Genomic DNA, 12706 nt, shown 5'->3' with positions numbered 1-12706 from the left:
AAACCATTTAAACTTAACAAATCGCCATCTTTCACTTAGTTTATAATATATTATCTTTGAAATTATGAACTTACACTAATATAAACAATTAATTAGTTTAGTAATATTAATATTAGGAAGAGCAGTATAAAAATGATAGTGATTATCATTTCTTAATGCTAGTAATAGAAAGGAATTTATTATTGCTTTTGAAATTCTAACAAAATTTGGGAAAAATCCTGTATATGAGGTCCATTTTGAATTTTCCACCTATATATGCAATGTAAGTAAATGGCGCTTGTGCAGCTCAGTTATTTTAATCAATCATAGCTGTTAGCAACAATAGTTTAGTTATTCTATTTTTGGTTGTTTATATTAATCCATTTATAATGAGTGCTGCAATTCACGATACCGTCGAATGTGAAATATGAGGAGTTTTCTGATTTTTGATGGCAAAAAAAAATGTTTGAGGTGAAATTCACAGCTAAAATAAAACTGGTGCTATTCATTTTGAGAATAGTGAACAAATGTACTTTCATGAGGAAGAATGTAGCGGCCAGCTGTTGGTGATAACAGATTCATTTGAAAAAGTTGATAGAATACTTCATTTGCTTCACTGTGTCTCAGTTGTCTTGAATGTTTCACAATCTTTGATTTTTGATGTTTTGAGTGAAAAATTTGGCTAAAAAATATTGTATGCTGGATGGGCACTGAAGATGTTAACTGACACACAAGGAAAAATTTCTTGCTGCGACGCAAGACTTTTTGCGGTACTATGAGAATGAAACTAATGAATTATTTGATTACATTGTTATTGGAGATGAAATCTAGATATCTTATTCAATCATTGAGATCATTGAGACTAAAGCAGGTCAATGTGATGACTACATTTATCATCTAGACCAAAGAAATTAAAACAAGAATGTTCAGTAAAGAAGCTTATAGTTACTGTTTTTTTCTGGGATAAAATGGCTGTCTTGCTTGTTGAATTTAGTGATTTCAGAACCACTGTGAATGTCTATTTGTATTTTGAAACATTAAAAAACTTAGAAAAGCTATAAAAAAAAAAAACAAACAACATGGGATACTATCCTGCAGGATTTTTTTTTTGCTCACCAACACCCAACCACACACAGGAAATCGAACACTAAGGCATTAGGAAAAATTTTGTTGAAAAGTTTTCACTTATCCATCTTATAGCCTTGACTTAACTGCCTGCAATTATTCTCTTTTTCTTCACTTTAAACAAAATGGCATTACTGTGTTTTGTTTAAGTCATTGGCGGCAGAATTTTGTGAAGAAGTAATGAAACTTGTGAAACGCTATCAAAAATGTGTTGAGAGGCAGTTACGAAGAAAAGTAGTAAACAAATGTAGTTTTTGCATGTTACCAATAAAGTTAGTTCATATTTTTCAGTTTAGTTTTTGTTTTAAACTAGTCTTACTTTAAGACTAGTTAAAGTATATACCAATATACCTCGTGTGTTGGTATAAAAAACCAATAAATTAGTTTTACTTTATAATTATTTAAATAAAAATCAATTATTATTTCATATAAATGGAACAGTTGGTTTTTTATGTTAAAACAGTAATATAGAAAAAAGCAAAAATAATAAATCAAAGACAGTAAAATGTAAAATAAAAAAATTAGAGTTTAAAATTTAAGAAATAAAACAAACTCAAAGAGAAATTACTGCAGTAAAATTTCAAATTGCCACATACTAGGGCTTATATTTGATGATTACTTTTTACTTGTATTTTTCTGTGGATTATTGTGGTTATATGAGAAGGTCAAGTTCGGTGAGGTTTCAAGAGAATTAAAAAAAATGTGCTAAGCATTACTTGAACTCTTTGTTTTAGTTTCTTTTCAAAAATACAAATAGCACTGCACAGCATATTGAATTTGACATTTAACCCCTGTAAAACTTGCTACGTTGTGATACATTTTTTCAAAATCTGCTAGAGCCTTGTGTAACTTCTTAAAACATCCAACCAACTCCTTTGCAGTAAATTTCATTTCTGGTTTTTTCTTCCTGCCCAACAGGATTTCCTCCAATTCAGTAAGCTCTTTATTAGAAAGTTGATTTGGTTCACAATCCAGTAAGCTCTCTCAAAGTTAATCAAGCACTTTCTCTTTTTATCCTTCTAAATATTTTTTCTGTGTTCTGGTCATACATATCTGTGTTACATCTTCCCAAACAACTGAAAGCCTTTTTTATATCATAATGAAGATTTCCAAAATTCATCCAATGTTAATTTTTCATCATCTGTTTCTCAGGTAGATTTTGTTTGACCGTTGTAATCAGTTAGCAAAGTTCATAATATTCGTATAATCATCTGCAACTGGAAAAAAGTAATATAACTTTTATTAATTAAATGTTCATTAAATTAATAGAATGGCCATTATCATTTGTTATTTCATTAAAGTATGTGTACACACATACACACATAAATTTGAAATTTATGGTCTTACATGTAATTTAATTAGAAGATATAAGTATTAAAATATGTGTACTGCACTATATATTTTATTGTTAAATGTTATACCACCTTGACTTACTTGATAGGTTTTTTTTACTTTGAGAAGTAATATATAGGCAGTTTATTTATAGTGTCATTTGGCAACATAATTGTGTTATAAGTGTTAAATTTGATTTTGCCTCTTTGAGGTTAAAGCACAGCAAACTGATTTGAGGTTTTAATTTTTTCAGTTTGTTTAGGTTTTTTTTCTAGTTTGTTCAGTGTTATGTAATTTATACAGTTAGTATGAGTTTTAACTATATTATGTTGTTATAAACTATTGTTACAGCACACTATTTCCCAAAGGATCAGCTGGTACTCTATTTTGTAACTTGTTCAAAAGTTAGTTTTTTTTTTTTAGCTTTATTATGTTATGAAACTACAAACTTGGTAATTGTAATTATTTTCTTTTGAGCTGACCTCCGTGGCTGAATAGGTAGTATTTCAGTATTTTGTGCGGAGGTACTGGGTTTGAATCCCGGTGAAGCATGGCATCTTTTCTTATGCTACTGTTTATTTATGCCTACTCTTTCATAATACATTTCCTTTAGAACTCATGTTTATTCATTTAATTGCTTTTTTGGTGTAATTTGTTAAATAAAATTATGCCTTTGGAAGCTTTGATAGTTATAAACCTTAGGCGTGCATTCCACCGAAGTAGCAAGCAAAGTGTCAAGTTTTGCGTTAGGTAGCATGTGACTCGTATGTTTATAAAGGAACTAATACAATTGCATTCCACTGTAGTGACTATGAGCTACATGTGAGATGTATGCAAATAGTGCATGTTCTATTTTTTGTTATTCAATGACCTGTGTTATTTTGTAACCGAGTAATTTTTTCGCAGTTTTATAAGCTGAAGAGATTTTGAAGTTTTGTAGAGTGTTTTTTTTTTCACATCTTGAGTGAAATAAATTTTAATATTAAATTTGTTAGGTATTGAAAAACGAAAAGAATATTGAAATAAGGACAGGTTCAGGTAATATGGCAGAATATAGCAAAAGAAATGGATGTTTCAGGTATGAAGTAATACTTTATTAATTTTTAATTATTTATTATATCTAGGCCTAGTTTTAGTAGAAAATATAATTAAAAAATTATAAATAAAATTACATATTATGTAATTACAGTATTAAATCTAATTATATTTCAGTTAATAAAATGTTAGTTATTTTCTATATTCAGTCTGTAATTATTTTGCCAAGGCAATGAATTGTTTATGAAATAACAGCAGAGTTGGCTTCTGTTATCAATAGAATTTTCTATGAACATGATGTTGAATATAAACATGACTATGTGCTCATTACCGATGGTGTGAAAGATTTTCCATCTTTTTCCTTTATAAAATTATGTAAAACGTATATTGCTTTAACAAACAATTTAACATTATTTGGTGTTGAATTAACAGTGTTTTTGAGTAAAGTGAATTTAGATGTTAACATTCCAAATGCACATTCTACTGATTTTCTTCCTCTTTCAGTCTGTAATTGAAAACTCTCTTATCATCATTTAATTGTTGTCTTGTATATGGTATCATCAAGATTTCCGTTAGAGGAAACGCTTTGTCATCTACAAAGTAAAAGGGACACTCTTGGTCCATTTTCCATTCCTGGCAGTTTTTGAGGTTTGGTAGGCTTAATTTACCTGATGTTAAAACCTTACCAAAAGCATTCTGTTTGAATGCTCTGTCATCACTGTTCCATATTCTCCTTCATCAATAGTAATAAATTTTCCATCCGCATCACCTATTGTAAGTAATATTAAAGAAAAATAACTTTTAGTTTTAGTAAACTGATCTGGAGTTATGAGGTTTTTGTATTCTGTGGTTGTTTACCATCCACACTACCTACACAATTTGGTAAATTCCATAACTCAAAATACTTATTTTAAATTTCCAGCCGCTTATCAGTGCAAGGTATTGGTAAGTAGATAGGTTAGAATAAATGCCAGATTGCTTTGGAGGTGTTAGTTATAATACTTCTTACAGTCGTTTATCCTCCTAGAAAGTAATAAGTTAACAATCTGAATGAACCACCAGGACCAAAATATCTGGAAAATAAATCCAAATTTTTCATGTAAAACAAACAAATTTGGCTTATCTAGTGAAAAACATAAGTATAAAAAACCGTTTAACAATTTTTATAAATTTGGAATTTATGGTAACTTGAATTTAATTTAAATTTTTGACCTCTAATCTGAACTTTAGACATTTAATTACAAAAAAAAATCCTAAAACATAAAAGTGATAGACTATGTAATAAAAAAGTAAAGGTTCTTAAATAAAATTCATTAATTGAATATTGAAAATATGTATATAATTACTATATAATACTCAGAAAATTTCAAGAGTAATTGTAATAACATATAATTACTTTCAATTGCTGATTGTAAAGAGAGGTGGAAACACATTCGAGGATCTTCTACTTGCCATTTAAAATATATGATTCCACCAACCAGGTCAGGAGCCAAAAAGTCAAAAAAATCTTATTACCTAGCTGATAAACTGCAATTCCTTATTCCATTCACTAAATAAAGAAAATCTACAGGCAATATACAGTTTGATGAAAATTTGGAAAATGAAGGATCATTATTATAATCAAGATATTTCACTATTAACCAAACAAAAGAAGACATCGTATCAGAAAATACTAATCAGAATGAAACCAATATTAATCAAGGTCAGGATGAAAGAGAAGAGAAGTAACGCCATGAAGAAAATCTAATAAATTTCCAAAAACAACAGAAAAAGAAGTTTCAATACTTGAAGTAAATAAGGCTTTTTTAAATTATTATAAATTAAAAAGTACTGTGAAGAAAGAGCCAGACATTAGTTTTTTCCAAGTTTTCAATAAAAGCAAGAACTATGAATTTCAACCAAAAAGGACGCTTCAGAATTGGCATGCTGCAATTAATTGGACATATCTCCAATAAAGGCAGAAACCCAGACTCCAGCAACATTTCCATCTTCTGTTTATTCTAATGAAACACCAACTACTTATAAGTATTTCCAACCAGGTGCGAGTAATAATATGATACCTCCTAATTCCAAACCTCAAACTTCATCAGAATATTTTTAAAATTTTTACCCAAAATTTGTATTGTCTTTTCTAAATATGTATGTTTTGTAATTCTGCACTTTTTGAATTTTTATTTTTGCTATTAAATTTAAAAAAGGTAAGTTATAAAGTTGAAAAACATGATTGTGATATTTAATTATATTGTGATTTAATAGTATTAGCATTTTGAAATAAATATGTAATTAACTCATCGTAATTTTATCAGCAGACACTATGCTGGGCAGACTGACTTTCTATAGTTTGTGTCCTTTCTTAAATCTGTTTCTAAAATTGAAAGTAATTCGTTGAATGTACTTTTTGGCATTCTGTAGAAGAACTGAAAATGCTCATTGTCTCTGGAAAACTGTTTGAAAACATTGTAAGCATCATGGTCATTTACATTTTTTTTCCAGAATGGATGTATCCAGTATCGATGTCTCCTTTTTTATTTCTGTTAATTATATTCAACCATGTAATGAAATAAAATCATTTTTGAAATTCTCCATTTCAAATGTTATTATTCAAAAAACATTGTGTAAATATATTTTTTAAAACTTGTACTTTAGTAAATAATACTTATATAAAAAATCTGCACTTTATTATAGTAAAACCATTAGTATAAAGAACTGAATAAAAATGACTAATCACATTTATTAGAAACAATTTGCTACTTTGGTTGGGGACATAGATAATTTGTCACCAGTCACGTTCACAATATAAAGCATGTGCAGCGTCGCATTTGTGAGAAGAAATGCTACACTACTCCGGTGGAATGCCACTTCAGTTTTCATTTTTGCCACTTTTAATGTTTGTCGAGCTTTAATTTACATTGAAAACTTTTTATGTTTTCTCATTAATGCCATGAATTTGTATCTGTTTCACTATAATGATTTTTTTTTTTAATTTCAACACATTTGACCACTGCTATAACAACTTAATTGATTCTCTTAGAGAGTGGTTCATAGATATTTTTTATTTGAGTATATGTTCCAGATTAGCGTTTGATTATAGAAAAATTTAGTTTCATTATACTATTTATATTTTAATTGTAATTGTATCTTTATTTAAAAATCAGGTATATTTTAAAAGTTACAATTTTATTACAATTCTTATGCAAATAATAACATAAATTATTCACTAAAAATCTTTTTTTCACTGCAGACTGGTGATATGGTAGCTGCGCTTGTGAAGGATGCCAAAGAAGAAGAAAACTGGATACTAGCTGAAGTCTTAACATTCAATCCAGCCACTAACAAGTATGAAGTGGACGATATTGATGAGGAACAAAAAGATAGGCATACACTTAGTAAACGCAGAGTTGTACCTCTACCATTGATGCGTGCTAATCCTGAAACAGATCCCAGCGCACTATTTCCCAAAGGATCAGTTGGTAATCTATTTTTATTTTGTAACTTGTTTAAAAGCTATCTAATTTTTTAAAAATTTTATTGTGTTATTAAACATTACAAACTTGGTAATTATATAATGCGATGTATCCACCTTATTTTTTTTCATCTTTACATTAGAAATTATTTTCATGCTGAATAACACTTTTCAGCTAGTTGCAAACGGTCATTTTTGTTAATTTACAGAAGTATGTTCATTAAAACATATGTTTTCACCTGTTATGCAATGTACATATTTATTATTACACCTCATTGCATTATTCTCCTCTAGTATATTAATATTGCCAGTATTTTAGCCATTAACAAAATTTAAAGGTTTTTGCAAATCGATGATAGCATCAAATTTACGTATTAACGATGAGTGTAAAAAATACATCAAAGTGTAAATAGCTATGGTGTGGCTGTTTATGTTGGAAGCTTGATAAGCATCAATTTTTCAACCGATAAGCAACAGTTGAAAAGGATTAATCAATATTGTTTAAATCAGTAATGTATAGGTAAATTCTTGATATGTAGTCAAAAATATACTTATGATTAGTTCATATCATAGTGTCAACACAAATTTAGTTTGGATATAATGTGAGATTTATTAGCTATATTGCTGGAGGCTTGTCTCCAGCAATATGTGAATACAAAAACTTCACTTATAAGTGCAATATATGCAGTAAATATTGTTTATAATGACCTCCAAGGAATCAATGATTTTAGGTCATTATATATAACCATTAGGAGCTTTTAGGTCATTAATAACCGATGTTTAGGAGCTTAGCAGTACTATTTCAATATGGCATCTACACAGGTATTGTAATATAGTAAAATAATAATTTATTTTCTTAATAAAATAATATAAAAAACAAAAAATGCAATAATAAATACTGTACAAATACAGTTTTCATTGCCACTAAAACTTTTAGAAGATTTGGTGGGTTGATGTCTTCATGGTTGTCGCTATCTTTACCTTCATTGTCATTACCTACTTCCCCATCTATTTCTGCTAGTATCGAAGCCACTACATAATTATCTGTTACAGTTTCATGCTTTTCTAAATATTTGTCAACCTCTTGATAATCTTCAAACAATGCATTTGACGACAATTGGTTTTGCAGACTATTGCCCCATTCCACTAAAGATTCTTCTTCACATGCGACGTCAGTAACTTTACCAGCCTATGGTAAAAATCCTGCTTGTCGAAAGCAATTTTTTAGTCAGTGGGGAAACCTTATTCCATGATCTTTCTAATGCAATTATAGCATCCAGAATTTGTTTTTTTTTAAAAATTAAATCCTGTATAATTTGTAAAGTTAGTTGTTTTTTGTAGTAAACTTTTACTGACTTGATCACGCCTTGATCTAAGGGCTATAAGACTGCTGTTTTTGTCGGTAAGAACACTAACAATATACACGAAAGATTTTCAATGTGTGGATGAGTCGATGAGCAACAGTATTTTGTCATTTGCAATTTTTAATACACGGTCCCATTTTTGTAACCAAGACGTAAAGATATCACTTGTCATCCAAGCTTTCTTGTTACTTTCATACATAACAGGAAACGATTTCAAATTTTTAAAACATTGGTGGGGTTTAGTATTTTTCCCTATTACCAGAAGTTTTTTTTTTGTCAGTTCCAGTCATATTTGTAGCAATCAGCACTGTCAGTCTTTCTTTTGATAATTTTCTCCCCTGAACACAACAAGAACTAAGGTATATATGCAGGTAAAAAGGAAAAGGTGACTGATTTTAACCATCAAAATATTTCTGTAGCTACAATGTAGATATACTAAATTACTGACAAGTCTCATACGTCCGTCTTTATGAGCAATAAAATGTTGCATTGCAGTAGAAAAAATAAGTCATAATAATCGATATGTCACTACAACTGATGTAATTATAAACAATATACGTACTATATTTTTGTATTAACAGCATATCAAACCAACCGAGACAAGTTTTGGTCACTATATCCGATATGTCATTATATCCTATGTCACTGTAAACAATACTTATTGTAATCACAATGGAACTTTTCAGTTAACTATTTACTAGGGATATTACCACGTTTTGTAATTAAGTATACAAAATGAAACATTTATTCTATAGAAAAATGCATTTCACTAAATCCTTTTCTGGCATATTTTGTCTTAATCATTATACTGTAGATTATTGTTTTTCTAATGCCTAAGCCGAGTTTGTTTGCTCTGAAAATTATATCTTTCTCAAAACATCTGATTCTAAAATATTTTTTATATTCATTAGCAAAGAGGTATATTAATTACGTCTAAAAAATTGGTGAGCCATAAACCCATGCGCAAAATGAAATAGCTAGAAATGACAGTGTAGTAAGATAAATGTTGTTAGGGAGTTTTTGTATGTAAAAAGGGTTTATTTTTGCAGTGAGAATTTACTTAGTCATGCTGATTGTGGAATCAGTTTTTCAGTTATTCAACAATGTAATTTTGAAGATGTATTTATAGATATTTAATGATTGTAACAATAGAAATGTGTTTCATTGTTTTCAGTCTTATTATGTGATTATTTTTTAATTGAACAAGTTCAATCCCAGTTGTAATGTGTTATTCAGAATTGAAATATTAGTAGTGGCTTAAATGCAGTGTACACTGGAACGTAACGGGTAAACAAAATGTCACACAAAGCAGCAGGTGTTTCCATCTTAATTTTCATTTTCCTACTACAAACATTTCAATATTTGTTGACCCACCCCAAAAATTATTTGGAACTGAGATAAAAGTAGGTGAATTAGAATTTATTTTTTTATGCTGAATCATAAAATGAATCGGTTTTTCTTCACCCTCAGATTTTTTGTTACGACCCTTTAAAATATTAAGAAACTTCTTAATTAGTAGAATACAAAAATAATAATTACAACTAAAATTCCTCCCTTTATTTTACAGACATAATTTAACGTGGCACTTGTATGCTACACGTGGAGCCCAGGATTTATCTTGAGTTTCCCAAGGGACAATCAAAATAATGTTTGTAAGCAGTTTTCAGCAGATAAAGTATTGGTTTTTGTTGACTTTCCGTGGTAAATTCTCCGCAAATGTAACAAAAAGTATTTGGAAAATTTTATAAGCCCAATTTTTATTCATTTAAAATTCAGAATGTTTTAATAAATGAAAGTAATGTGAAATATTACAGAAATACTTATTTAATTATAAAAATAATTGCGCTTTAATTTAAAAATACTTAATAAAATTGTCTCACCATGGAGTGTAATAAAACAGCGCGAAACACATACACAACTTAACAAAGATGTTCAATAAAATAATACCAAAAGCTCTTCTGTCATAAAAATCTTTCACTAAATTTACATCATCACTTACGTGTATAATAAAACCACTATCACAACTAAAGAACACAGCAAGGTCGTACCAAGAGCTGAACTCATACTGAAGAAAATTTCATCCTCTTGAATTACTGATTTGATTCACTGGCTTGACATGAAATGACATCATTAGACTGTTATGTGTATGTCTACAGCATGCATCACAATATAAATCAGATGTGAATAAGCAAACATACAGATGTACTAACTTATTTATTCCACAAATGATGGAAGTAATAAATTTAAGGGATTATAATTTAAGAACGTTACGTGATGAATTGTTTCGGAATACGTGTTCAGGTTCAGCATATAAAATACTGCATAGAACACCTCCCTTTTCAGTTTCAAATTTTACATTGACCAGAGTAATTACTTGGAAATAAATATAATTGTAAATTTTTACAGCAAATAAAATATACAATTGTTTCCACAGAGAATCCCTACTAAATATTTTAAGATACCTTGGACTACATCCCAAATTAATAAACATGATAAAGCTAATTCTCACAAACATTAAGTCAAAAGTGAAATTCAGAGGTGAACTCTAGGGAATCATTTAACATCAAAACAGGACTGCGTCAAGGCGATGGACTCTCACTGTTACTATTCAACTGCTTTCTGGAAATAGTATGGTTCAAAAAATATCCTCCCAAAATGAAAAATACTGTTTACGGGTGAGATTGTTATTGTTAAGCCATATCCTACTGTATTGTCATAGTAAACTGTACTGATTGTACTACTTTAATTATTGCTCCAGTTTGTCTTATCTATTTTTTCAAGAAAAGCATTTTTTAGAGTTTACTTTTAGATTCACAGGGTATTATTTATTGTTTACTTTGAATTCAGTCTGAAGGCCAAACTAAACATTTAACAAGGGAAATGTATGTCGATATCTTTCATTTACAGAATATAATCAGGAAACATCTTGATTAATAGAAAACAAATAATTTTGTTACGTTGTATGACAATCGACTAGCACAAAAGTATTTTGCCCAATATATTTAGAACATGCATCGACTTGTCTTTACCTATCCACTGATTTTTACTCTCTTCCTTGTCTGGAACTCTATAAATGGTACAAGGATATCATTGATGTGCCCTATCACCTATGCAATAAATCGGCTGAAAGAGAATTTTCAAAGAAAGCATTCCAGAGATTTCCAAAAACCTAAAGAATGATAATAAAAGTTTGTATAGGTGCTGAAAGTAGTAATTGCTTTAAAGGAAGTACTGTATACCTATTGAATATTTAAAATATTAAGTTTTAGTTTACTAAATATATCCTAGAAAACTTTGTTCAGCCCTCTAACTATGTTTGTCTTACTATAATGTAAAAATTCTGGCTTCTATTACATTAGCTAATATAATATCTTCTCAAAAGATTTAAGGTTTGGACTTTCCTATTAAATAATTTCCTCATATTAGATCTGCATTTATATTAAAATTATGTTCATGCTTATTATTTTTCACAATACAGGAATAATATTTTATTCTTCTGGCTCTATTTCTCTACTTTGATGTTATTTACTATATATGAAATTGTTTTTGATGTAGTGATGGCATTATATCCTCAAACGACTTGTTTCTACAAAGCTGTTGTCAACAAACTACCACAAACTGCTACTGATGATTATGAAGTCTTATTTGAAGATCAGACTTACGCAGACGGTTATGCACCGCCATTAAATGTCGCTCAGTGTTATGTTATTGCGATCAAAAATAAGAAAGGAAAGTCACAGTTAACTTGACAAAATGAACATTTTCTTACAGATCCATTTATAAATGTGTGATAGAACTTTACCGACTGACATTTGTGTTTTTTAAAAAAAATTTTAATTTTAAACATAAGAAATATTTTCGTTATAATTTCTATTAAAAGGGATTATAATAGTTTGTACTTGTCAAAAATTTTGGAATCTGTATAAGATTATAAAACAAATATACATGTTTAAGGCTATAAGTTTATAGTGGTATTATATAAGAAAAGATTTGTCTTGTTTTCTACTGTTAACTAACATTTTTATGTAGCAAACTGGATAAAGTAGGGTAGTTGAATGATCTATTTATTCCTTCCGTATAAATTAAATTTAGAAATTGTTTGTTTGTTTTACAAGTATTGCTTAATTTGAATTTATTCTAAAATTGCAGAATTTTAAAAAGAACTGATCATATGCATTTTGTAAAATTAGATCTTAATTAGTATCCTATTAAATAGCAAATTATATGTGTAATTAATTAAATTATATATTTTTCACATCTTTAATTATAAGATTAACATGTTTGTAAGTAGGAATAATTTAGCTAAATTCTGTTTTATGAAAGATATTTTTTATATTTAATGATACATTCTAATGATTATTCTTTTGAATAAATAATCTAAAAATGATATGTTATGTTATTAACACCC

General features: G+C 28.7%; 1 protein-coding gene across 2 annotated transcripts in view; it reads left to right on the top strand.

The window, feature by feature from the left end:
• Sgf29 (SAGA-associated factor 29) overlaps window positions 1-12673 on the top strand; it is a 35445-nt gene extending 22772 nt beyond the window's left edge. The window contains exons 5-6 of one of the 2 annotated variants that reach the window (XM_075359368.1): window positions 6713-6941; window positions 11854-12673. In XM_075359368.1, the coding sequence (XP_075215483.1) occupies window positions 6713-6941; window positions 11854-12047 (423 nt within the window). In that variant the 3' untranslated portion in view covers window positions 12048-12673. The remainder of the gene's footprint in view (window positions 1-6712; window positions 6942-11853) is intronic. The other variant, XM_075359367.1, reaches the window with a different exon arrangement.
• Window positions 12674-12706: the final 33 nt, after the last annotated feature.

The sequence above is a fragment of the Lycorma delicatula genome, chromosome 3 (genome assembly GCF_047948215.1).
Source record: "Lycorma delicatula isolate Av1 chromosome 3, ASM4794821v1, whole genome shotgun sequence".
Classification (NCBI taxonomy): Eukaryota; Metazoa; Arthropoda; class Insecta; order Hemiptera; family Fulgoridae; genus Lycorma; species Lycorma delicatula.
Note: the sequence above shows the minus strand (reverse complement) of the source record. Positions and strands in the feature narration are given on the sequence as shown.